Source organism: Rhineura floridana, chromosome 21 (assembly GCF_030035675.1).
Source record: "Rhineura floridana isolate rRhiFlo1 chromosome 21, rRhiFlo1.hap2, whole genome shotgun sequence".
Classification (NCBI taxonomy): Eukaryota; Metazoa; Chordata; class Lepidosauria; order Squamata; family Rhineuridae; genus Rhineura; species Rhineura floridana.
Window position 1 is genome coordinate 13,008,703 of NC_084500.1, and position 24,170 is coordinate 13,032,872.

At 43.9% G+C, this 24,170-nt stretch overlaps 1 protein-coding gene across 5 annotated transcripts in view; it reads left to right on the top strand.

The window, feature by feature from the left end:
- The window catches only part of HNF1B (HNF1 homeobox B), an 88,514-nt gene extending 66,079 nt beyond the window's left edge, over window positions 1-22,435 (top strand). For 3 of the 5 annotated variants that reach the window (XM_061605062.1, XM_061605059.1, XM_061605064.1), the window contains exons 5-9: window positions 4,081-4,250; window positions 10,514-10,646; window positions 12,355-12,546; window positions 14,115-14,233; window positions 21,814-22,435. In XM_061605062.1, the coding sequence (XP_061461046.1) occupies window positions 4,081-4,250; window positions 10,514-10,646; window positions 12,355-12,546; window positions 14,115-14,233; window positions 21,814-21,834 (635 nt within the window). In that variant the 3' untranslated portion in view covers window positions 21,835-22,435. Of the gene's footprint in view, window positions 1-4,080; window positions 4,251-10,513; window positions 10,647-12,354; window positions 12,596-14,114; window positions 14,234-21,813 lie in introns of those variants that run through there. The other 2 variants (XM_061605060.1, XM_061605063.1) reach the window with 2 other exon arrangements.
- Window positions 22,436-24,170: the final 1,735 nt, after the last annotated feature.

Consider the following 24,170-nt stretch of genomic DNA (forward strand, 5'->3'; position numbering starts at 1 on the left):
TTTGGTTCATGGTGCATGACGGTGCATAACAAATTACTTTTGAGACCCAGGACTGATAAAAGGGATCTTGTTTCCCATCTGGCTTCTTCAGTTAATTATTTCTGATCTGCTCGATGAGCCTTCCAAAACAGCATCCAGTGTATCTTGTGGCTGTCTCTGAAGGTTTGAACATCTATTCTTAACTAAGTTAAACACATCTATAATGAATTGTTTCATACTTTAAAGCTGCACCTTGTTGAACAAGACAAGCTGCCTATTTTTTCTCTCAATTGCTGGTGTGTAAGTATCAAATACCTGTGGGAAGGAAGTTACTAGGTCATTAGGAAACAGCTGCAGCTCAACGGTAGAGCACCTGCTTTGCATGCAGAAGGTCCCAGATTCAAACTCTGGCATCTCCAGGTAGAGCTCCTTCCTGAAACCCTGAAGAGCCACTACCAGTCAGTGTAGACAGTACTAAGCTAGGTGGACAAATGGTGTAACTCACTAAAAGGCAGTCTTCTATGTTTCTATTGAAATGAGCCCTTAATTCAGAACCATGAGGACTGGAATCCTGTTTTGTTGTGGGAGGAGCTGTGGCTCAAAATCATCTGCTTTGCATGCAGAAGGGTCGAGATTCAATCGCTGGCATCTCCAAGGAGGGCTGGGAATGTCCCCTGCCTGAAACCTGGAAGAGCTGTTGCCAGTCAGTGTACACAATACTGCTCTAGGTAGATCAGTATAAGGCAATTTCCAAAGCTCCTAAGATCACCATGTCTAAATCTGCAGGCCAGAAATTTGGGTTGCAGAATCTTGATTTTGTTTGTACCCAGCACTGCAAAAAAATTCAAAGCTGCAAACTTGAAAATGGCATGTATACACAGTGCAAATGAAGCAGAACTCTTGTTTTGCATAATATATCCTACTTCAGCCTGACATGGGGTAGGACAGACACCTGTTTGTGGTGCTGAAGGCCCGTCCTCTGTTCCTACCTATCCCCTATTTTTGCTGACACCAACCTGAGATTTCACTAACCATTGCCTGTATACATTAACACCAAGGAAATAAAACATACACGTGACTAAATAACAATGATTGTAAATTCATAATGATTTTTTTAAAAAAAGCTCAAAAATGATAGTTTACTACAAAACTGATGGGCAAAATATAGAACCAACCTCCTCCCCAGAAAAAGTGAGAGTAAGCACTCTCGCCAGACGGTAGAGCTATGGTCAAAAGTTACAGGTGCACACTGCCACAAAGGAATCACACACCATTGAAACACACCAAGACAATATTAAAAGACATGGGAAAGCACCACTATGCTCAGTCTGTAAAATGAACACTGTTATCAAATGAACAAGAATTTAAGCATTCCATATCGCGGCATAATAGGACGGGGGACATTGGTTATGCTCTTTCTCATTGCCCCTTTTACTATTCTTTCCCATGGAGTGGGCTGTCAGACGCGAAACAGATTGCAGTTGCCAGAGGTCTGAACTGACTGCTTGCAGACGGCTAAGGGCTGCACAAAATTTGACCAAGGGCTACAGGTTGCCCACTCCTGTAATAAATTAATAAAGGAGTAGATGTTTGCTTAAGAGAAATTATCTACAGGGGAGGCATTTTTTGACACTTATGGAAATGTTCATGAAACAACAACTAGCGGAGACTGGTGGCTCCAATGGCAGTGGGGCAGTGAATCTGCTGCAGGTTTTAGTCTGAACTTTTAAAGAGCTGTCCAAGGTGCTTTCAGTTCAGACAAACCTGCAGCAGATTCACTGCCCCACTGACACAGGAACTACCAGGCATAGGAACTACCAGTCTTCACTGACAACAACACAACAACTGTATGTACTTTTGGCACAGCCCTGATCTTGAACTGATCATTGCAGTTTTAAGGGCTGGCGTTCTTCAAAATGAACACTCCATTTTATTGGGATGGTGAATTCTCCCTGGTCTTAGATGCCACCAGCTTGAGTATCGTGCTTGTGAAGATCACAGGAAACCACAACAACAGAGCATAACCTCAAAAATGTACCTGTTTGACTCAGCTGGTAGAATGTCAGCTTCCTTCTTCCTTTGGAACTAGGTCCAAGAGCTTTTTTATTTGGTTATGCAATACCTTGTTGAAAGTTGCTGGCCTTGTGCTGTTTGCTTTCTAGCCCACTATGAGGAGCTACTTCCTCATTTTGTGTATGTGTATATAAAATCAAAAACATTTGAGCACATGGCTTTGCTCTGCAATGTTCAAGGGGAGAGAGAGAGAGAGAGAGAGAGAGAGAGAGAGAGAGAGAATTGGTGGTGTGTAAATGTCTTGAAATGCCCTTTGTCTAGAACAGGGTCCTCTCACCATTTAAAGCACATATCTCTCCCCTCCAAAGAATCCTGGGAATGGTAGCTTGTTAAGAGTGCTGGGAATGATAGCTCTGTAAGTGGGTAAACTACAGTCCTTGGGATTATTTGGGGGAAAGCCTTGTGCTTTAAATGTACAGCATGAATGCAGTCAGAGTGTCAAACTAGGACTGAGGAGACCCAAGTTCAAATTGCAACTCAGCCATGAACGAAGTTCATCAGGTGACCAGTCGTGATTGGTCAGCCTAACCTACCTCACAGGAATGTTGTGTGGATAAAATGCTGTTGGTGGTGGGAGAACTGTTTATGCAGCCTCAAGCTCCTTCGAGGAAAGGTAGAAAATAAATGTAATACATTAAATAAATATGGGCTGGATCTATTTCTAAGCAAAACACTGTTTCCCTCAAGGGAAAATGCCAGGCACGTGCAAAGCTATTATTATCCTACCCCTCCTCCAATAATTTCCTCAATTTCCAGTGTCCAGGTGTGATGTGCCAATGCTTAAATAGCCACAACAGCACCATCCAGCACAGAAGAGGGAGGAATCAGGAGACCTGAGGGAACCCAAAGGTTTAGAAAGAAAAAAAGGGGGATGCTGGCTGGCTGGCTGACTGTTGGGGGGGGGAGACCAGTTGGGAAAGGGAATGGAATGGAGTGTTACAGAGGAGGTCATGGTTGACTAACTGGAACAGTGAATGGGAGCATTCTGCACTGCAACATTTTGTTTCAGATAGGTAACTACTCTTGTGGATCTGAGCCTGTGTGGTGCAGTGGTGTAGGACTGGGAAAACCTGGGTTCAAATCCCCATATAGCCATGAAGCTCACTGGTTGGACCTTGGGCCAGTCACTACCTCTCAGTCTAACCTACCTCACTGGGTTGTTGTAAGGATTAAAAGAAAGTGGGGAGGAACTTCTTGAGCTCCTTGGAGGAAAGGTGGGAAACGTAATTAATAACTCAGTAAGGTTCAAGTTTCTTGTATTAATTTACTAGGCCATTAACAACGTGGGTCCAGGATATCTTGAGGACTGTCTGATCCCTTGTATTTAGATTGTACGCCTTTTGGGCAGGGACTTATTTTTTGTTGTTTTATTTTATGCACAGTGCCATGTGCATTTGATAGCATTTGATGATGATGGTGATGACGATGATGATGATAATAATATCCTTGCCCCCTTGTACTCCTCCCCAATCACTGAGCTCTTTGGAGGAGTCTCTGTTAGTAATCCCCTATGGTGTAGAGATGCACGGCTTGTATCCACCAGGAGTCATGTGTTTAGTAATGTGGGCCCAATTCTGCAGAACTCCCAGCTGAGATCAAATAGGTCTCCTCCCTGTTGAACTTCAGGTGCACTCTCCTCAGGCCATAGCCCCTCTCCAGCCGCCCTCCCACTTGCCCTGCTTTGCAACCTCTTTGAGTGTTTTTGCACTCTCTTGCTTCTGTGGTAGAGGTTAGAGATGGGTGTGTTTGCCTGTGCAGAAACTAGCCTGTTGCACAAAGGTAAAATTTGCATTCGTTGCTCCTCCCACCTTTGCTTCTGGCTCTGCCCACAACTGACATGTGGCCCACAGAAGGTTGCCCAGAAGGGAAATGTGGCCCTTGGGCTGAAGAATTTTTTCCCACCTGTGTTTTATTCTCCTTATGGTTTATTTTTTATGTCCAATGCTTAGAAATGCTAAGAATTAAGCAGTTTATAAATGCCTTGAAATAAATAAATAAGCAATATGGCTGAAATGATCTTCTCTCCAGGTGTCCGTTACAACCAACCAGGAAGCAATGAAGTCACTTCCTCCTCCACCATAAGTCACCACGGTAATAGCTCCATGGTGACCACCAGCCAGGCTGTCCTGCAGCAAGTGTCCCCAGCTGGCTTGGATCCGGGCCACAGCCACAGCCTGCTCTCCCCAGATGGTAAAATGGTGAGTACACCTGTGCCATTGTAACTGCAGTGCAGATAAGATAAGATGGTCTAGTAGCAAGCAAAACAAACAAAACTTTCTTTTTTTCTGATTTTTTCTTTAAACTCTGGGTGTTTGTGTGTATGTGTGGTTTTGCACAAGACCTATATTAAAACAATGAAGCGTTTGTAAGGACGGGAAGGGGAAAATCCTGAGTACACACTCAGTAAAAATTCAGCACTGTGACCTTACCTTTCCCTGGCAACAGGTAGTGGTACAAGCTTTGAAACCCGCCAATAAATGTGACACTGAGCCGTTCTCAGGGTATTGATTGAATGCCTGCTAAATTGAAACGATGGGGTAGATCGTTGTTTGCTGATGACATTCCCTTTGATTAAAACAAAAAACTCTCATTCATTCCAACCCCACTTAAGTCATTTAGCAAGCTCCCAGAATCCCTTTCTCTTTTTAACCCTTGTGGATATCTGCATTTAGGCCAAAATATGTTAGTAACAGTAATAATTGCCTGATTTGTACATAACACCAAACCATGATAAGGAGATTGCAGAGAAGCTAAATGAATTCTTTGCATCTGTCTTCACAGTGGAAGATATAGGGCAGATCCCTGAACCTGAACTAACATTTGCAGGAAGGGATTCTGAGGAACTGAGACAAATAGTGGTAACGAGAGAGGAAGTTCTAAGCTTAATGGACAATATAAAAACTGACAAATCACCGGGCCCGGATGGCATCCACCCGAGAGTTCTCAAAGAACTCAAAGGTGAAATTGCTGATCTGCTAACTAAAATATGTAACTTGTCCCTTGGGTCCTCCTCCGTGCCTGAGGACTGGAAAGTGGCAAATGTAACGCCAATCTTCAAAAAGGGATCCAGAGGGGATCCCAGAAATTACAAGCCAGTTAGCTTAACTTCTGTCCCTGGAAAACTGGTAGAAAGTATTATTAAAGCTAGATTAACTAAGCACATAGAAGAACAAGCCTTGCTGAAGCAGAGCCAGCATGGCTTCTGCAAGGGAAAGTCCTGTCTCAGTAACCTATTAGAATTCTTTGAGAGTGTCAACAAGCATATAGATAGAGGTGATCCAGTGGACATAGTGTACTTAGACTTTCAAAAAGCGTTTGACAAGGTACCTCACCAAAGGCTTCTGAGGAAGCTTAGCAGTCATGGAATAAGAGGAGAGGTCCTCTTGTGGATAAGAAATTGGTTAAGAAGCAGAAAGCAGAGAGTAGGAATAAACGGCCAGTTCTCCCAATGGAGGGCTGTAGAAAGTGGAGTCCCTCAAGGATCGGTATTGGGACCTGTACTTTTCAACTTGTTCATTAATGACCTAGAATTAGGAGTGAGCAGTGAAGTGGCCAAGTTTGCTGATGACACTAAATTGTTCAGGGTTGTTAAAACAAAAAGGGATTGCGAAGAGCTCCAAAAAGACCTCTCCAAACTGAGTGAATGGGCAGAAAAATGGCAAATGCAATTCAATATAAACAAGTGTAAAATTATGCATATTGGAGCAAAAAATCTTAATTTCACATATACGCTCATGGGGTCTGAACTGGCGGTGACCGATCAGGAGAGAGACCTCGGGGTTGTAGTGGACAGCACGATGAAAATGTCGACCCAGTGTGCGGCAGCTGTGAAAAAGGCAAATTCCATGCTAGCGATAATTAGGAAAGGTATTGAAAATAAAACAGCCGATATCATAATGCCATTGTATAAATCTATGGTGCGGCCGCATTTGGAATACTGTGTACAGTTCTGGTCGCCTCATCTCAAAAAGGATATTCTAGAGTTGGAAAAGGTTCAGAAGAGGGCAACCAGAATGATCAAGGGGATGGAGCGACTCCCTTACGAGGAAAGGTTGCAGCATTTGGGGCTTTTTAGTTTAGAGAAAAGGCGGGTCAGAGGAGACATGATAGAAGTGTATAAAATTATGCATGGCATTGAGAAAGTGGATAGAGAAAAGTTCTTCTCCCTCTCTCATAATACTAGAACTCGTGGACATTCGAAGAAGCTGAATGTTGGAAGATTCAGGACAGACAAAAGGAAGTACTTCTTTACTCAGCGCATAGTTAAACTATGGAATTTGCTCCCACAAGATGCAGTAATGGCCACCAGCTTGGACGGCTTTAAAAGAAGATTAGACAAATTCATGGAGGACAGGGCTATCAGTGGCTACTAGCCATGATGGCTGTGCTCTGCCACCCTAGTCAGAGGCAGCATGCTTCTGAAAACCAGTTGCCGGAAGCCTCAGGAGGGGAGAGTGTTCTTGCACTCGGGTCCTGCTTGCGGGCTTCCCCCAGGCACCTGGTTGGCCACTGTGAGAACAGGATGCTGGACTAGATGGGCCACTGGCCTGATCCAGCAGGCTCTTCTTATGTTCTTATGTTCTTATGGTTTATAAAATTATGGTTTGTTAAACCATAATTTAGGATTATGTGTGAACCCAGCCCAGCAACTTAACTAATAATGGGCTACTTTGTACATAACACCAAACCATAGCTTATTAAACTGTTTGTTAAACTATGAGTTAGTCAGTGCTATGTGTGACTCCAGCCTAGTAGCTTAATTATGGTTGTCAAAGATCACTTGTTAACCAAGGTTTGTAGTTGGTTTATAAAAGGTAAAGTTAAATATAGCTTAACATTATGTACGAACCCAGACCTCTTTCTTAACTATAGGAGCTGTCACCACTGAAAAGCTACAGAGCCACAGATGAAGGGTGGCAAAAAACTTAAACCACTCTCAAGGCTCAGCTGCTCTACTATTCTGTAATGTAATAAACCAAGGTTTAAGTGTCTGCCAGGTGCCTCAGCTCTAACTATGGGTTATTAACTATGGTTAGCATAAACCATGGTTTAGCATTATGTGTGAACCAGGCAAACGATAATAATTTTATCAGTATAGTGCTACTGGCACTTAAGAGGCCTGGTTGGATGCCCTTCCTGGGATCATAAAAGACAATAGTAATGGCAAGGCAGACTCTCTTGTCTCAAGACTACACATAAAATATGAGAGCCTAGGACTGGTCTTTTGGCCTATCTCAGCTTCGTACCTGCTTTACAACTGAAATGACAGATATCTGTTGGTCTTTATCCTTCTGCCATTCTCCAGGTGGGTTGTCTGCATTTTGAGGGGGTGATTGTTTTCAAAAGCAGAGTGTGCATATTTATACTTCTATTCATGCCTTAATTATAATTTGAAAAGGTTTACACTGCAAAACTCCTCTGGGAGTGGGGAGTGGTTAATTTATTCGTGACGTAAGCAGCACTAGCCAATCAGCACTATGCACACAGCCACTGAAACTGTAAACTTGCAGAACCATTAAAACCTTGTCCCTAGAGAGAAAAGGTACATTTGGATTCAGTGCATTGAGGGTACTTCCAAATTAGCTCCATTGGGCTGAATTACAGCCACACACACCTCCCAGCCCACATTACTGTGTGAATACTTAACATTTAAACTTTGTTGTATCTTATTTATATATATGTGCAAACTCTTCAATAGGAGCTTTCTTTCTTCCATTCCAAATGACAGGTACTGGGGTCCTCTGATTAGGACTGAAACAGGTTTAGATTGGGATTGCACTGTAAAAAAATAGTTAAACACAACATATTTTTTAAAAATCCCTTTCAGCCTTTTTCTATTAAGGCAAGGGTGGGGAACCATTTTTAGCCTGAGGGTCAGATTTGCATCTGGCCAACCCTCCAAGGGCCATGTGGGCAGGACCAAGGGCTAAATGGGTGGCACCAAGGGCAGATGTGTGTGGGGGGGTAAAGGCCAAAGGGGGGGGGACCAGAGGGGGCCTTTTCTGCTAGAGAAAAACAGAGGTGGGTCTTTTGTGCTGGGGCCTCGCTATTATGTTAAAGTTTCCTTTGAGCTGGTTTTAGGCATTTAGCATTGTGAAATCATGGATATTTAAAATAGTTTTATTCTGCATTGTATTTGGGCTTGGATTCCCATTTTTTATATATGTTGTGAGCTGCTTTGTGGAGCCTGGTTCACAAAAAGCAAATTATGCATCCTTTAAATAAATAAATTAGACCTATGAAATCTGTCTCCTGGCCCCATCAGGTTAAAGTCAGAAATTTGCACTGGAATCTGCCTAGGAATTATGCCAGTGTTTTAATTCCAGACCTGTGTCAGTCTGATCTCTGGGCGTGAAGTCAGTCTTTTATGACTCTGCACTCGGGCCCATAATTTTGGAGATTGCCACTGCAGGTTTTGTTTGTGACCGTGGGGTCGAATTCTTTCTTGGTCAGGTGACTCCACTCCTCTGTCCTTATTAATTCATATTTTCTCTGCCCCTAATTGCTTTTCCAGTGTGTGCTGATGCGTTGCATGGGTTTGTGTAAATGGTTTTTTTTTAATATCACATGCATGCCTGAGGCAACTTGGCTTTGAGGAATGTCTCCTTCCTCAGAGTAAGCACATAAGGAATTGTGTCATGCGTTGAAGAAAGTTTTTTTAATATATAATTTATTATCACCATAGTGCCGAAAGCATTAATAATTTTGCTCTCTTGTCAGTAACTTTCAGTCTATGTTCTGGTGAACTGCAGGACAGAGATGGACCAATCTATAAAGTCCTGTTTCTCCTCATTTCCGCAGCAATTTGTGATTAATTTAAAAACAAAATGTTCATGAAAATTTGCCAGCATTTTAGTCTGAATTTCTCCATATAAACACATGCTTTGCATGAAGTTTTGACAGACATATTTTTGTAAGCAATTTCCCCTAATATAATGCATTTTGTATGTTACTTTCATGAATATATGCATTTTATGCACACTTTCCTCTAATGTGTGCATTTCTGTACACATTGTTTGGTTGGATAATCGCATTGCAAGATTCAGAGAAGTGCAAATTTCAAGGGACATCTGTGTTTTGGTTCACACATTGTTTCAAGAAGTGTGAATTATGTAGTTTCTCATTAAGATGCAAACAAAATGGAACTTCTCCCAGACCCTACCCTATTGTGCCTCAGAGGTTTATTGGAAGCTTCTGAGGGAGGACTAGCTCTTGATTTATTTATTACTTATGTTATTATGTTTATGTGCCACCTTTCCTCCAAGGCCTGAGGATACCGGCTGCTGACACCAGGCGTGAGGAGATTGCTAATGGTGGGCAAGCTTCCCTGAAAGGCTGCTTGACCTCCACTCCCGATTTTCTGCTCAATGTGTGGCCAAAGGGGTGTGTTAAATGTGTTCCACAGCATGATCTCAGTAAGGTCCACTACCTGTCCAATACCCTGTGTGACCAGAACGTGCACTTTGGAACACGTGACAATGCCATTTTCAGACAAGCTGAACTTCCCGCCAAAAGTGTTATGGCAGCCATCTTGAAAACAATTACTGTGAACAAGCTCCCCGAGATATAGACAGTTTCAAACATTCACAGTTTAACTTGTGTTATTATTATTACAGTATTATAAAATTTATCGTTCCGCCTTCTCGTAGTCCCTTCTTACTGAGCCCCCAGATCTTGGTAATATAACTCTTTATTTGTTTGGGCCACACCAGCCTTCAGTAGCCAAAGTGTGAGAATATTCTAGAAATTCATCTTGTGGGGTTATTTTCCTTGGCCTAGCTTGACTGATTCATGTCACACTGAGTGATTTTTATAGTTTTTCTCTCTCCCTTGGCCAGGGATGCATAGTTCTCTTCTGAGACAATCTGGTCTTCCATCCAGAAAGTCGTTTATTGACTGTCTCAGCCAGGGTCACATGCCACTCTACAAATAAAGCTTTCAGGGAATTTCCCTCCCCCAAGCGAAATGTGAGGCAAACTTTTGGAGGGCCAGGTGATGGCACCTGTAGGAATTTTTCGTGGACCAGGTGGTGATAGCTGTAGGAATTTTGATGGACGTTGAAAGGACTTTTAAGATAAGAATGGAAAAGTGACTCAAGGCTGGGGTGTGGGGTAGCAGTTACTGAGTAATCTCCAATTAGAGTAGACCCATGGAAATTAATAGTCCCAAGTTAGTTGGGTCCATTATTTTCAGCAGGTCTACGCTGAGTAGGACTAGCATTAGGTACAATCCAGAGTGTTGGATTAGGACCTGGGGGATCAGAGTTTAAATCCTCATGGGGTTGGGTGACTGCTGTGGCAGACAAGGTTCCTAAAGGCAGCTCTGTGTACAATCTTATTTATATATTAAAAATGCCCTTACCCAGAATTTCTGCTTTTATGAGGCACTCAGTCTGGCTAAAGCTGTTTGGTGGACTGTCCATACCTTGGTTTTGAATTGTCCCATCTTCCTTTCTTGGCAGATTACAGTGTCTGGAGGTGGGCTGCCCCCAGTCAGTACTCTCACCAACATCCACAGCTTTTCCCATCATAACCCACAACAGTCGCAGAACCTCATCATGGCGCCATTATCAGGAGTCATGGCTATCACCCAAAGTAAGCACTTTTCTGCTAAACTGGAGGGTTAGATCTTTCTTCCTGCCTTCCTCTCTCCCCCCCCCTTCTTTCTCCTTTTATAGTGCTATCAGTGCGCAGGATGCTTTACTGAGTACAAGGAACAGGTCTCTGCCCCGAGATCTTACAGTCCAAAGTTCAACACAGGGAAAACTGCAGAAGAGGAAAATGAAGATAGGCGTGAACAGGCAATAATGTGCTGCTATTTCAGTTATGCATACTTAAGCTTAGATACATTAGGATAAGGGTAGCCAACGTGGTGCCCTCTAGATGTTGTTGGCAGTGGCGGCCGGTTGCTCCATGTCAGTGGGGCAGTGGAATCTGCCCCAGAATTTTAGCCCAAACTTTCAAACATGTCAGTGGGGCAATGGAATCCACTCCAGGTTTTAGTCCAAACTTTCAAACTTTTGAAAGTTTGGACTAAAACCTGGAGTGGATTCCATTGCCCCACTGACATGGAGCCACCGGCCGCCACTGCCAACAACTGGTAGTTGGACTCCAGCTCTCATCAGCCCCAGTCAGCATGGCTAATGTTAATGAATGATGGGAATTATAATCTGCTATTCATATGGAGGGCACCACCCTGTTGGCTATTCCTGCAGTGGGCATGGGGGGCAAAGGGGTTGGGCCAGAGGCTTCATGGAAAAGTTGGTTCTGAAGAGGTAAGGAAGGAAGAAAAGTGGAGTTTTTAGCTGACTGAGGGTTGCTGACTGAGGCTGGTCATACTCAGAGTAGACTCACTGAAATGAATAGACATGAAAATTTAGGTCTATTAATTTCTATGGGTCTGCTCTGAGTTGAATGTAGCTGGAGTTTGTAGAAACTCCACATTGTCTTCTGTGTGAAACAAGGCAGAAAGGTGATCAATATATGTTAAAAATAATTCTAATAAATTACATGCACTGGAGAATGATCTGATGCTGTGACGATTTGCCTCATAAAGGAAACGCCTGGCTCTGAGGATAGTTCAATAATTTGTATGGAGAGGCAGAGAAGTGTTGTGGGTCATACAAGGGACCCCTAAAGGGCGTAATGAGACCACTTGGCTTTAGGTTTGACACATTTCCTTTAAAATTTCAGGAAGCGTCTAATTTAGGGGTGGGGAAACTTTTTCAGCCCAAGGGCTGCATTCTTTTGTGGACAACCTTCTGAGGACCACATGCCAACAGTGGGTAGGGCCAGATATAAAAGTGGGCAGAGTCATGGATCCAGTGGATGCTGGTGGTACCGATGCCCGATGGAGCACTGAATCTGCTCTGGGTTGTAGTCCAAACTTTCAAGGAGCTCAAACATTCAAGGAGCTGTCCAAGGTGCTCACCTTGGACAACTCCTTGAAAGTTTGGACTAAAACAGGAAATGGATTCACCGCCCCACTGACATCGAAGCAACCAGCCTCCACTGTATGGATGTGACTCTTCCCTTTGTACATTCCAGTCATGCAAATGTCAGGTGGTTCTACACACACTCTCTCTTTCTCTCTCATTCCAGGCAAGCATGACTTTCTAGCTGGGGAAAAACACATTTGAGGTGTCAAGAAAGTAGCAGGGGTGTGGCCTGCAGAAAGTTCTGAGGGCCAAATAGGGAGGCCTGGAGGGCCACATTTGGTCCCTGGGGCCTGAGGTTGTTTGCCACTCCTGCTCTAATGTGTTCCTCCTCTCTCTCTCTCTCTGTCTCTCTCTCTCTGTTTCAGGCCTAAACAGTTCCCAAGCACAGAGCGTCCCTGTTATCAACAGTGTGGCCAGCAGCTTGGCAGCCCTCCAGCCCGTCCAGTTCTCTCAGCAGCTGCACAGCCCCCACCAGCAGCCGATCATGCAGCAGTCACCCAATCCCTTGGCACAGCAGCCCTACATGACCACAGTGACGCAGCTGCAGAATTCACACAGTAAGGATCTTGTCAGGTATTTCCGGAGGTGAAAAAAGGGGCTCGTAAGGTACAGATTGTGTATATGTGTGGGTGGGTGTTTTTGTGTGTGTTGTTGCAACAGGGGCCAGAATCAAAACAAAGTTTTCATTCCCCTTCTCGGCTGCTGATTTCCCAGAACACAGTCTGAAATTCACTGCCTTAGTGCAAGGCAGGGTTCCTGTTGGGGATGTCCAAGAATTCTGTCAGCAACACAAATCGGAGCAGAAATTGCCACAATTTGCATCTTTATCAGAGGTCAGGGATGGAAATCATACAAGCAAATACACGTGGTGTTTGCTGTTGCTGATTTTTTTGTCCACAAATGTTATGTAAATAATTACATTATTTTCTGCATTGTTTCTTAAATTGAAATTGGTTGTGTAATTAGTTCCATAATTAAATTGCTTTCAGCCATAGCAAGTAGTGAGACAAACTACGTTACGTTTTAGCAGAAGCTGAACCGTAGAGGAGTAGAAACGGCACTGATTGTGATGAACCCTGGACAGGATGAAAACTGTGTCCTCTCTACATCCCTAATTGCCATGTATCCTATTTTATATAGGAGAGTTCTCTATTTTAAGGACTCCTCTGTCAACATCTGGTTTAAAGACAAAGAATCTAAGAAGTGATAGCAGGAGGAGCCTTGAAGTTTGTTTGTTTGTTTGTTTATATGATATATATCCCGCCCTTTCTCCCAGTAAGAGCCCTGGGTGGCAAACAAAAGCACTAAAAACACTTTAAAACTTCATAAAAACAGAGTTCAAAGTATATTAAAACACAACAACCATTAAAAACATATTAAAACAAAACATCTTTAAAAACATTTCAAAAAAAGGTTTAAAAACATTTTAAAAAGAAGGTTTAAAAATATATTAAAAAGCAATTCCAACACAGATGCAGTTGCCCATCAACAGTTAGCGGGACCTGGTCAGCAGACTGAGCAAGTACCCCAGGCCAGCTGATCGCAGTCCTCCTCATTAGAGTGAGATGTATTTTTCTTTAAATAATGGCAGTTATTTCTAAATTTTCTGCTATGTATATAAATTAGCCAATGCAAATTTTATGCAAATAGATGGACAATTTCCAGCAAAGAACTTCCACTAGTACACATTTCCCAACAACCAATTTATTGATGATTCACCCTGATTTGTTTGCGGGGAGTAGAAAAAGAGGAAGGCCAAACAAGAGATGGATTGATTCCATAAAGGAAGCCACAGACCTGAACTTACAAGATATGAACAGGGTGGTTCATGACAGATGCTCTCAGAGGTCGCTGATTCATAGGCTCGCCATAAATCGAAATCGACTTGAAGGCACATAACAACAACAATCTTGATAAAAAATTAATGCTATCAGTCTCTTTTTTTTGTTTTATTCTAGTTGCGTATGAGGGGGACCAAAAGAGTCCTACCACCGCACACTAGAAGGTTCTATAAATTACTATCTTGCTTTATAATGTGTGCAGAGAGGCTTCTTGTGTGTGTGTGGTAGGGGGGTTGGTTTACGGTTGTGCTCTAAAATGGTTGCTGTTGTTTTTTTCTCCACAGTGTATGCGCACAAACAGGAACCCCCTCAGTATTCTCACACATCTCGGTTCCCTTCAGCCATGGTGGTCACGGATACCAGCAGCATCAGTTCGTTAACCAATATGTCTTCCAGTAAACAGGTAAACGATGAGCCAAGTACTATCCCAAACTAAACCACAGGTTCAAAGCACAGCCTGGCATGAGCTGCAGTTCAGCCCACCCCCCAGCTGATTGAAAATGCTGGTTTCCATTTAGAGTTCCCAGGTCTTTTGAGGCACAGGAGGTTGAGCCTGGGGGTGCCTAGTGCCCCAAGGGAGGGATTTGATGGTGTGTCGCTGAGCAAACAGTGCAAGCTCTCATGACAAGCCGAAAATAGCCTGTTCCCTTTCTTTCCTTAATCTACCTCATAACGTTGAGATTTTGTTTGAGGGAGATTTTGCTGTCCTTTAGAAAGAGGCTAAAACTGAAATACTCCAATTCAAACCCAGACATGACAATCATATAATATTTAAGAGCTGGATCCAGACTAACTGCATATCTGCACCATGTATTTAAAGTGCATATTTTCCACTTCAACAGCCATGGCTTCCCCCCAAAAATCCTGGGAACTGTAATTTACTCCTCGCAGAGCGACAATTCCTGGCACTGTTAACAAACTGCAGTTCCCAGGATTCTTTGGGAGAAGCCATGTGCTTTCAATGGATTATGCGGATGTGACCTTTTTCCTACTTAGACTCACTGAAATAAATGAGAATTTCGTCATGACTGCCTTAAAGTCCTGTTAATTTTAATGGGCCTACTCTAAGTATGATGAAGGGCACTTCCGGACTGTTGCTATTTTTGACTGGGATTCAGTTACATACATGCAATTTGCTCAGTTAAAGCTGATTTGGTGTTCTGCTGCAAAGACAAGGAGAAGGGAACCCTTGAAGTGCTGAACCAGCAACCACCCAAAATGAAAATAATAATTGTTTATTGCAGCCGGACGCATTTTGGGTATCGAAAGTCCCTTTATCAAGGGCAATCTTGTGCAAGTAACGTGCTACTATCTCATCAATGTAAAAAGCTTTGGTTACGGGGTAAAAAGTTTGGAAACTGCTCTACAGTTTGCAGCAGTAAGGCTTCATACATACCATACATTAAGGCACATTAAAGCGCACCCCCCCAGGAATCCTGGGAACTGTAGTTTGTTAATGGTGCTAGGAATTGTGAGGGGTTAAACTACCGTTCCCAGGGGAGAGGGACTGTGCTTTAAATGTGTTGTGTGTACACAGTCTAGGTTATAAGGAAGCCAGTCTGAAGCAACACATTATCAGAGTCAAGTGAGGCTATCCCAGCCCTTATGAAACTCATGGAGATACATCAGTGCAAAAAGAACTCCCATCGCTGGTCCCTTTTGCTGTAAACCTTCCTCAATTCATGGGGGAAAACAGACAAAAGGCCCTCTGCCCCTCCCTCCTCCCCTTTAAAGGCAGCTTTGCAGACTGTGGGAAACAGTCAGCCTCTATCGATTAGTAGATAGTTAGGAGACAAAGCCTTGAACTTCTCAACAGATAAGCTTTCACTTAAAAAAAAACCCACCCACCTTGGTGTGCCAGGATAATTATAATAATGGGCTGGGTTGAAGAATGTTTGGCATGAGATGTTGGGTTCCTGTACAGGACCAGTGTTTCCTGGAGATTGTTCAAGGGGAGCTGATGAATGTCTGTGGGTACGTGCTTGCAGCTGGGGTTTGCCTGAGCATTGGATGCAGTGGGGAAGGGGCATAGTTCAGTGGTTAGAGTGCATGATTACATGCAAAAGGTACCAAGTTCAATGCCCAACATCTCCAGGCAGGATTGGGAAGGACTTCCTTTCTGCAACCCCAGAGATCCACTGGCAGGGGTGTAGTCGTCCAGGGTCTCGGGGGTGTATGTCTTAGACCCTTTACTTTTTTGGGAGCAGGGTCCCAGCAGGGCCCCTCTGTCTCCAGCATCCTGCAAGCCAATCAGCATGAAAGGAGAGTGTGTGGCTGAGAAGAGTCTTCTGATGGGCTCCCTTGTCCTTTCTTGCTGATTGGAGGCAATCAGAGTGAAAGGAGGTGATTCAGCCACAGAGAAGACTCTTCTTAGCAGACTCTTCTTACTCTCCCATTTCATGCTTATTGGCTCCTAGGGACATCTGTTGTTGGGGGAGAAGGGATTAACAAGGATCTCAACCCCACAGCAAAAAAGGGGGAAAGGAGTGTGGCTGTGAGTATCATGAAGGGGCCCTGCACTTCTGAATTTGCCACTATACTGTTGGCCACTGCCAGGCAGAGTGTAGATAATTCTGTAGACAGACCAATGATCTGACTTGGTATAAGGCAGCTTCCTAGGCTTTTTGAAGGTCCCTGATTCAATCCCTGGCACCTCCAAGTAGGAATGGGAATGTGCCAACTCTGAAACCTTGTAAAATCACTGCCAGTTGGTGCAGACAATACTGGACCTAGATGGACCAATTATCTGACTTGGTATAAGGTAGATTCCTGTGTTCCAAAGTCCTAACTCTGACCCACCCCAGCCCTGGAAGACTGTGCTGGTGGAGCTAGCTCCAATTAAATAGATTAGCAAGATCAGCTTGGACAGCCCAGCAAACATAACAGGTGCTTGTTCAATGAGAAATGTTTGTGAACCCCATCCCCACCCCTGAACAATTTTGATCCTCAACAGTAGTTTAATTCTTCCCTTGAGAAAGTCATCAGATATTTTTGCCTCATGCAAAAAAATGCCTCCAAACTCCAGTGACATCCTAAGGATGTGTAAACAATCATACACATACACCCCAAGACATTTTGCAAGTGATTCAAATATACTTTTGAGAAATTCCTCATTTATTTTGCCTAAAAGAAATACTTATTTTGTCTAAAAGAGAACCCTCATTAGGACAATCACAGCCAGCAAGCAAAATCAGGGAAAGCAGCTTACAATACATTTTAAATCCAGTTTACATTAATTGAGGCCCATCCGCACCATACTTTTAAAGCAGTAATGTACCACTTTAAACAATCATAGCTTCCCTCAAAGAATCCTGAGAACTGTAGTTGTTAAGAGTACTGAGTGTTATTAGGAGACCCCTACTCGCTTCACGGAGCTACAGTTCCCAGAGTGGTTTAACAATCAGTCCCTCTTCCAGGAAGCGGTCACTCTGTGGGGTGAATAGGGGGTCTCCTGACAATTCTCTGCACCGTTAACAAGGTACAGTTCCCAGGATTCTTTAGGGGAAAGCCACGGCTGTTTAACATTGCTTTAAATGAATGCTGTAGATAGGGCCACACGCTCATGTTCAGCCTTCCCACACCCTGTCTGGAGAGTCCCTTCTGGAACTCTTCAGAGTCTGCTTTGGTTTCACCCTTTGGATATCTGGGTGTGTTGTTTTTGCTCAGTGATGGGGAGCTCTTGGGCCAGAACAACGCGGAGCCTGCAGAGAAGCTTTCCTCTCACCATGTTTGAAGGCAAAGGTGCTGTTCTCAAGCCCCACCACCACCACCAGTTGGGTTCCCATCCTTTCTAGCCAACAGGGGAGACCCCTTGCCCACACATTCTCCATCAGTTAGGCAATCAGGCGAGTCCAGACTACTGGGAAAAAGGAGAAGGCCATTTCCTTAGCAAGGCTCTTATCGATTCATCTGCCAAGCGCTCAACCCTTACTTTGTCCCTGATTATTCAGTGTTGCCCTCCAGTTGACTTTGATGCTTGCTTGTTGAAACAAGCCCTCCTGGACCCAGGAAGTGTCCTCTTAATCAAAACTTTGCAAGATGCTACTTGCTCAGTCTCGCCGGGGAGCCCAATGTGGACCTGAGTGGCCATGTAGAAAATTCAGTCTGCCTTTAAAAGAAGAGCTGGTTGAGATAATTACCAGCAGCCAGCTATTTTCCACATATATATATTTATATTTAGCAATGTAGTTAGTAATATCTATATCTATATATTCAAAGCTATTTCACAGTAAAAACATCAACAATAAGGACAATTATCAATCAATATCAATACGTTTATTGCTTAGTCAAAAGACTATTGCAGAACAGAACTAAATGCAAAACATTATGACACTGAATGACTTTCACGTAATGTCAATAATCACAATTAATAATCAACATTAATAAATAAAATATATAACTAGTCTTAAAATAAATAGAGCTTCACGTGGACAATTAAAACTAATTGCATATGCAGGAAACAGTTCTATATGTAGAAACAAATCCATACATACAAACAATTAAAAATTATTTCATGGGATGAACAGGGTGGTTCACGACAGATGCTATTGGAGGTTGCTGATTCATAGGGTCGTCATAAGTCATAATCGACTTGAAGGCACATAACAACAGCCAATTCAACTAACTTTTATTCAGAGTACACCCATTAAAATTAATGGCCATGACTAACTTAGTTCCATTAATTTCAGTGGGTCTACTCTGAGTAAGTTGGTTGAATACAACCCCATATATAACAATTTAGAAGAATTTCTTATGTATAAACAATTTCAAATCCAATACAGATACAGACTGGGAGAAATATATCTATATGTGTATTTTTAAGCCATCTTTCAAGACTATAGCCTTCCCAAGATGGCTTGCATTAATAACAAATATATAATTTTATCTATAACAAACATTAAAACATACAATTCCAGAAAAAATGGTCAGTTTAAATCAATCCAATATAATATAATTCAATAGGTAACAACAAAGACCCCACCACCAGCATATAAAACAAGACTTTCAAATAGAAGCCAGGAAAAACATAAGTTTTGAAAACTTTTTTTTAAAAGCCCGAACAGATGCATCTAGCAGGAAGATGAAGGAACTGGAAATGGGCCCAAGGGAATTTGTAGTGGGAGAGGTAATTGCCCTTGGGGCCAGTCCCAGATGTTATTACTATTTATTATTTATTAAATGTATTAGTTGCCTTTCTTCAGAAAAATGAACCCAAGGTGACATACAATAAAAACATTAAAACCAATATAAAACTAACACAAATAAAAAGTTTTTTAAAACACACACAATCTATGGATAAGATGGTAGAACAACCCACCCCCTAAAAGAGGTTACAACATCAAAAGCCCCCCAAAAAACCTCCAAAAAATTAAGAGCCGAATGCCTGGGAAAAGAGGGATGTTTTTGCCTGGTGCCTAAAAATAGATGATGATAGTGCCACGTGTGCCTCTCTGGGGAGAGTGTTCCATGAGTGGGGGGCCACCACTGAGAAGGCTTGTTCTCATGTCGCCATCCTCCACATGTCCCTCGGAGGAGGCACACAGAGAAGGACCTCAGATGCCGAATACAGGGTCCGAGGTGGTTCATATTGGGAGAGGTGGTCCTTGAAGTATTGGGGTTCTGGGCTGTATAAGGCTTTATAGGTCAAAATCAGCACTTTGAATTGAGCCCGGAAGCTAATTGGTAGCCAGTGCACTTGGCCAGAGTTGGTGTTATGTGTTCAGGCCATCTTGCCTCAGTGAGCAGTCTGGCTGCTGAATTGTGCACCAGCTGTAGACTCCAAGTTGTCTTCAAAGGCAGCCCCACATACAGTGCATTGAAGATGTGCACACTGAGTCTGAAGCACATGCACAAGAGGAGCCCAGTGTGCAAGCACGTCTTTGCCTGAGGAGGTTGCATTGCCCTCCTCTGACTCAGAAGCTCTAGAGCAGAGGTAGCCAACATAGTGCCCTCCATTGCTTGACTACTGCAAAAATACGTTTATTGATCCAGTGACCATTACAACCAATCAAACAAATGTTACAAAACCAATTACTCAATGGACTATTCATTTCCAAGCATGTTGCTGGACTACAACCACCAACATTGGCTATGCAGCTGAGGCTGATGGGAGTTGAAGTCCAGCAACATCTGAAGGGCACCATGTTGGTTACTGCTGCAGCCTAGTGCAACTGCAGTCTCCTTGGCTCTGCTAGAGTCAACCACTGCTAAATGAAGAAGCTCCTCTCACAGGAAGTGGAGCTGACTACTGAGATGGGAGCTGCAGCTCCTGTTTAAGGCTCCGTCAGAGGATGACTGGTGCTGAAGCAACATTTCAGCGTTGTTGTCATGGAATAGCCAGCCCGAGCTGTGCAGGGAGCTATCCAAGGTGTTACTGAAGCAGCTTAATAAGGGCCCCCCAAAATAAGCTTTAAGATAAGGGTATCTGATGTCAGTTCCTTATGAAGGCAGATGATACACAATTGGGGGGCATAGCTAATACAATGGAAGACAGAAACAAAATTCAAAGGGACCTTGATAGGCTGGAGCATTGAGCTGAAAACAACAGAATGAAATTCAACAGGGATAAATGCAAAGTTCTACACTTAGGAAAAAGAAACCAAATGCACAGTTATAAGATGGGGGATACTTGGCTCAGCAGTACGACATATGAGAAGGATCTTGGAATTGTCGTTGATCACAAGCTGAATATGAGCCAACAGTGTGACGTGGCTGCAAAAAAGGCAAATGCTATATTAGGCTGCATTAACAGAAGTATAGTTTCCAAATTGCGTGAAGTACTAGTTCCCCTCTATTCAGCACTGGTTAGGCTTCATCTTATTTATTTATTTATTTATTTATTTATTACTTGAATACTGCGTCCAGTTCTGGTCTCCGCACTTCAAGAAGGATGCAGACAAACTGGAACAAGTTCAGAGGAGGGCAACAAGGATGATCAGGGGACTGGAAACCAAGTCTTATGAGGAGACACTGAAAGAACTGGGCATGTTTAGCCTGGAGAAGAGAAGACTGAGGGGAGATATGATAGCACTCTTCAAGTACATGAAAGGTTGTCACACAGAGGAGGGCCGGGATCTCTTCTCAATCATCCCAGAGTGCAGGACACGGAATAATGGGCTCAAGTTGCAGGAAGCCAGATTTCAACTGGACATCAGGAAAAACTTCCTAACTGTTAGAGCCATACGACAATGGAGCCAATTATCTAGAGAGGTAGTGGGCTCTCTGACACTGGAGGCCTTCAAGAGACAGCTGGACAGCCATCTGTCAGGAATGCTTTGATTTGGATTCCTGCATTGAGCAGGAGGTTGGACTCGATGGCCTTATAGGCCCCTTCCAACTCTACTGTTCTATGATTCTATGAAGGCTGCTCATGCTTTCAAACTTCCATAGAAGGAACTGGGAACTAGTAACCAGCTTCGCCCTCTTCAGCTAAATCCATTTGGAAATGCCTTGAACGTTTCACAGTTATCCCATCCTGTTACACAGAACACTTGCAAAGTGTCAGGAAATATTCCTCCTCCTCCTCCTTCCCTAAACTCCCCAAAGTTGCTACTTTTCTCCTTTTGTATATGACAGGGGTGGGCAACCTATGCCACCCTGAGGGCCATATTACCTTCTGAGCAGCCTTCTAGGGGCCACATGCCAGTGGTGGGCAGGTCCAGAGGCAAACGGAAGTAGAGCAACTGATGCATATTTTACCTTTGTACAGGAGGCTCATTTCTACACACACTCGCACGCCCCTCTCTCTGTCCTCCACCCAGGCGAGCAAGAGGCATTATGCGAGTTCCAGGAGACATTCCAGCCATGCAAAGCAGGGCCAATGAGAGGAGTCACCTGGGGAGAGGGGGTGTAGCCTGGGGAGGGTTCCAAGGGTCAGATAGAAAGAGGCCTGGAGGGCCACATGAGGCCCCCAGGCCTGAGGTTCCCCACCACTCATATGTCACTTCTAACCTCTGCATCCCTCTTCTCCCCCCCCCTTTTTAGTGTCCACTGCAAGCTTGGTGATGCTCCCAACCTCACTTCCTTTGCTTTTAGCAACCGGAAATTGTTTTTCCACATCATCCTGCCAGTGACCGACGATGGAGTCTTGGGGCCAGGAGGTGGCCAAGAGGACTGGCGTCGTACCAGCCTGGCGAGAGCGCCAGAAGTTTCAAAGACAAAACTTTTTGGTGACTCATTGCAACGGGAGCAAAAATGGCGTCAGCGTGGACCCAGTTCCCGAAACGTGGGGCGTCCCCCTCTCCTCCGCAGTATTTCCAAAGACTTGCTGTCTTTAAGGTTTTTGAAAGTATTTTCCTTCCCCAAGGGCATTTCTTCTTTACGAGAGAACAAAAATGGATTCTGAACTGAGAAGGAGCTTTATGGAGAGAGTGCAAAAGTTGAAGATCAATCATATTTATAAAGTTACATTCCTCTGCCGTGATGGACCGGAGAGCGAAATTGGGGCTGTTACTTTGTGCTGCAAGGGAGGAGCTGCGTGTGCTAGTCAAACTGAGCCAACTGAACTGTGTATAGAGAAACTCCATGATTTCCTGGCTCCTCCCTTTCCTTTACCCCTGGCCTATCCACAGAGATTTATATATTAAAGAAAGTGAATGTTGTCCAATGGATGTATAAGGAATTAAGTGCAATGTCCCCCACCTGTACATAGCATCACAAGATCGCTTATCCTTTCTCTTGTTCTTTCTCTCTTTTTTTTGGTAAGGGCAGAATTTAGTCTGCAACGTTCCCAGGCGTTTGCGTTTTTTTAATGAATGGATCAGGCCAGTGGCTCATCTAGTCCAGAGTCCTGCTCTCACCGTGGCTAGTTGCAAGCAGGACCTGAGCACAACAGCCCTCTCCCCAGCAACTGGCATTCAGAAGTGTGCTGCCTCTGGCAGTAGAGATAGAACGTAGCCTTCGTGGCTAGTAGCCCTTGATAGCCTTCTCCATGAACCTAGCCAAGGATGATAATTTACCAGCATTTCCTATAGGGTGGGGAGATGGAAGGGAAGGCTTTTGCACGGGAATTGTCCAAGTGTTATCAAAAGTGAAGATAGGAAGCAGCGTTTAGATTTTGGGGGATTAAAGAGGTAGGGGGGATATACTTTTTTTCAGCCCAAGGACCACATTCCCTCATGGGCAACCTTGCAGAGGCCATATACTAATGGTAGATTCGACCAAACACACACCACTCTCCATCCTTCCTCCAGACAAGAGAGAGAAATTCACTAATAGGCAAAAAACCTTGCGGTTTAAGAATGTACCCATAGCCCACAGATATTTATATCAAAGTTAAAGCAGGGAAATTGGGCAGCTATAGTGAATGCACCAGGGGAGTAAGAGACCTGACCTCCTCTCTGAGATGTTGTACTGCCCTACAAAGTTGTCAAAATGCAAACACAATTTGGGTTGGTCTTTCACAGTCCAATCCACGTCCTGTGTAGCTTGGAAGAATTTGGTAACGTGTGCTTCTGAGCATGGGGGAGGAGCAAGGGGAGGGGAGAGGAGAGGGAAGGAGAAAGGGAGGGGAGGGGAAGGGAGAGGCAAGGGAAGGGGCAGGTGAGGGCAGGTTTGATCATTTGCATGCTTATTGAGTTCAATGGTATTTACTCCCGTGCAATCATGCTTAAGATAGGTAAAACAGACCATGGGGAGAAGGAGGGGGAGGGGGAGGGAGAGGATTGGAGGGGGAGGGGAGGTGCAAGAGGGAGGGGATAGGAGGGAGGAAAAGGGAAGGTGGGTTTGACCAGTTGCATACTTTTTGAGTTCAGTGGGATTTATTTCTGTGCAATTATGTTTGAAAATGGAAAACGACTGCCTTCAAGTTGACCCCAACTTATGATGACCCTGTGAATAGGGTATTCATGGTAAACGATATTCAGAGGTGGTTTTACCATTGCCTTCCTCTGAGGCTGAGAGGCAGTGACTGACCCAAGGTCACCCAGCGATCTTCATGGCTCTGTGGGGATTCGAACCCTGGTCTCCAAGGTCGCAGTCCAACACTGATCTGGGGAAGGGGCAGGGAGGGTAGGAGGAGGGGATTGAATGGGTGGGCACTGGGCAGAGGGAAAGCCCCTTTCCTTTCCAAAAGGAAAACATTGTGAACAGTATCATTGCTTTTCAGCGTTTTCCCCACCTTTTTATTCCACAGCAGGCACATGCAGCCTCCCACCCAAATTTAAACCAAAACTGTCCCCGGCCACATCCTCACCAGGTCTTTATATCACTTTGGACAGTCATGGCTTCTGTCAAAGAATCCTGGGAAGTGTAGTTAGTGAAAGGTGCTGAGAGTTGCTAGGAGACGCCCTGTTCCCCTCACAGACCTTCAATCAGAGTGGCTGACTGTTAAACCACTCTGG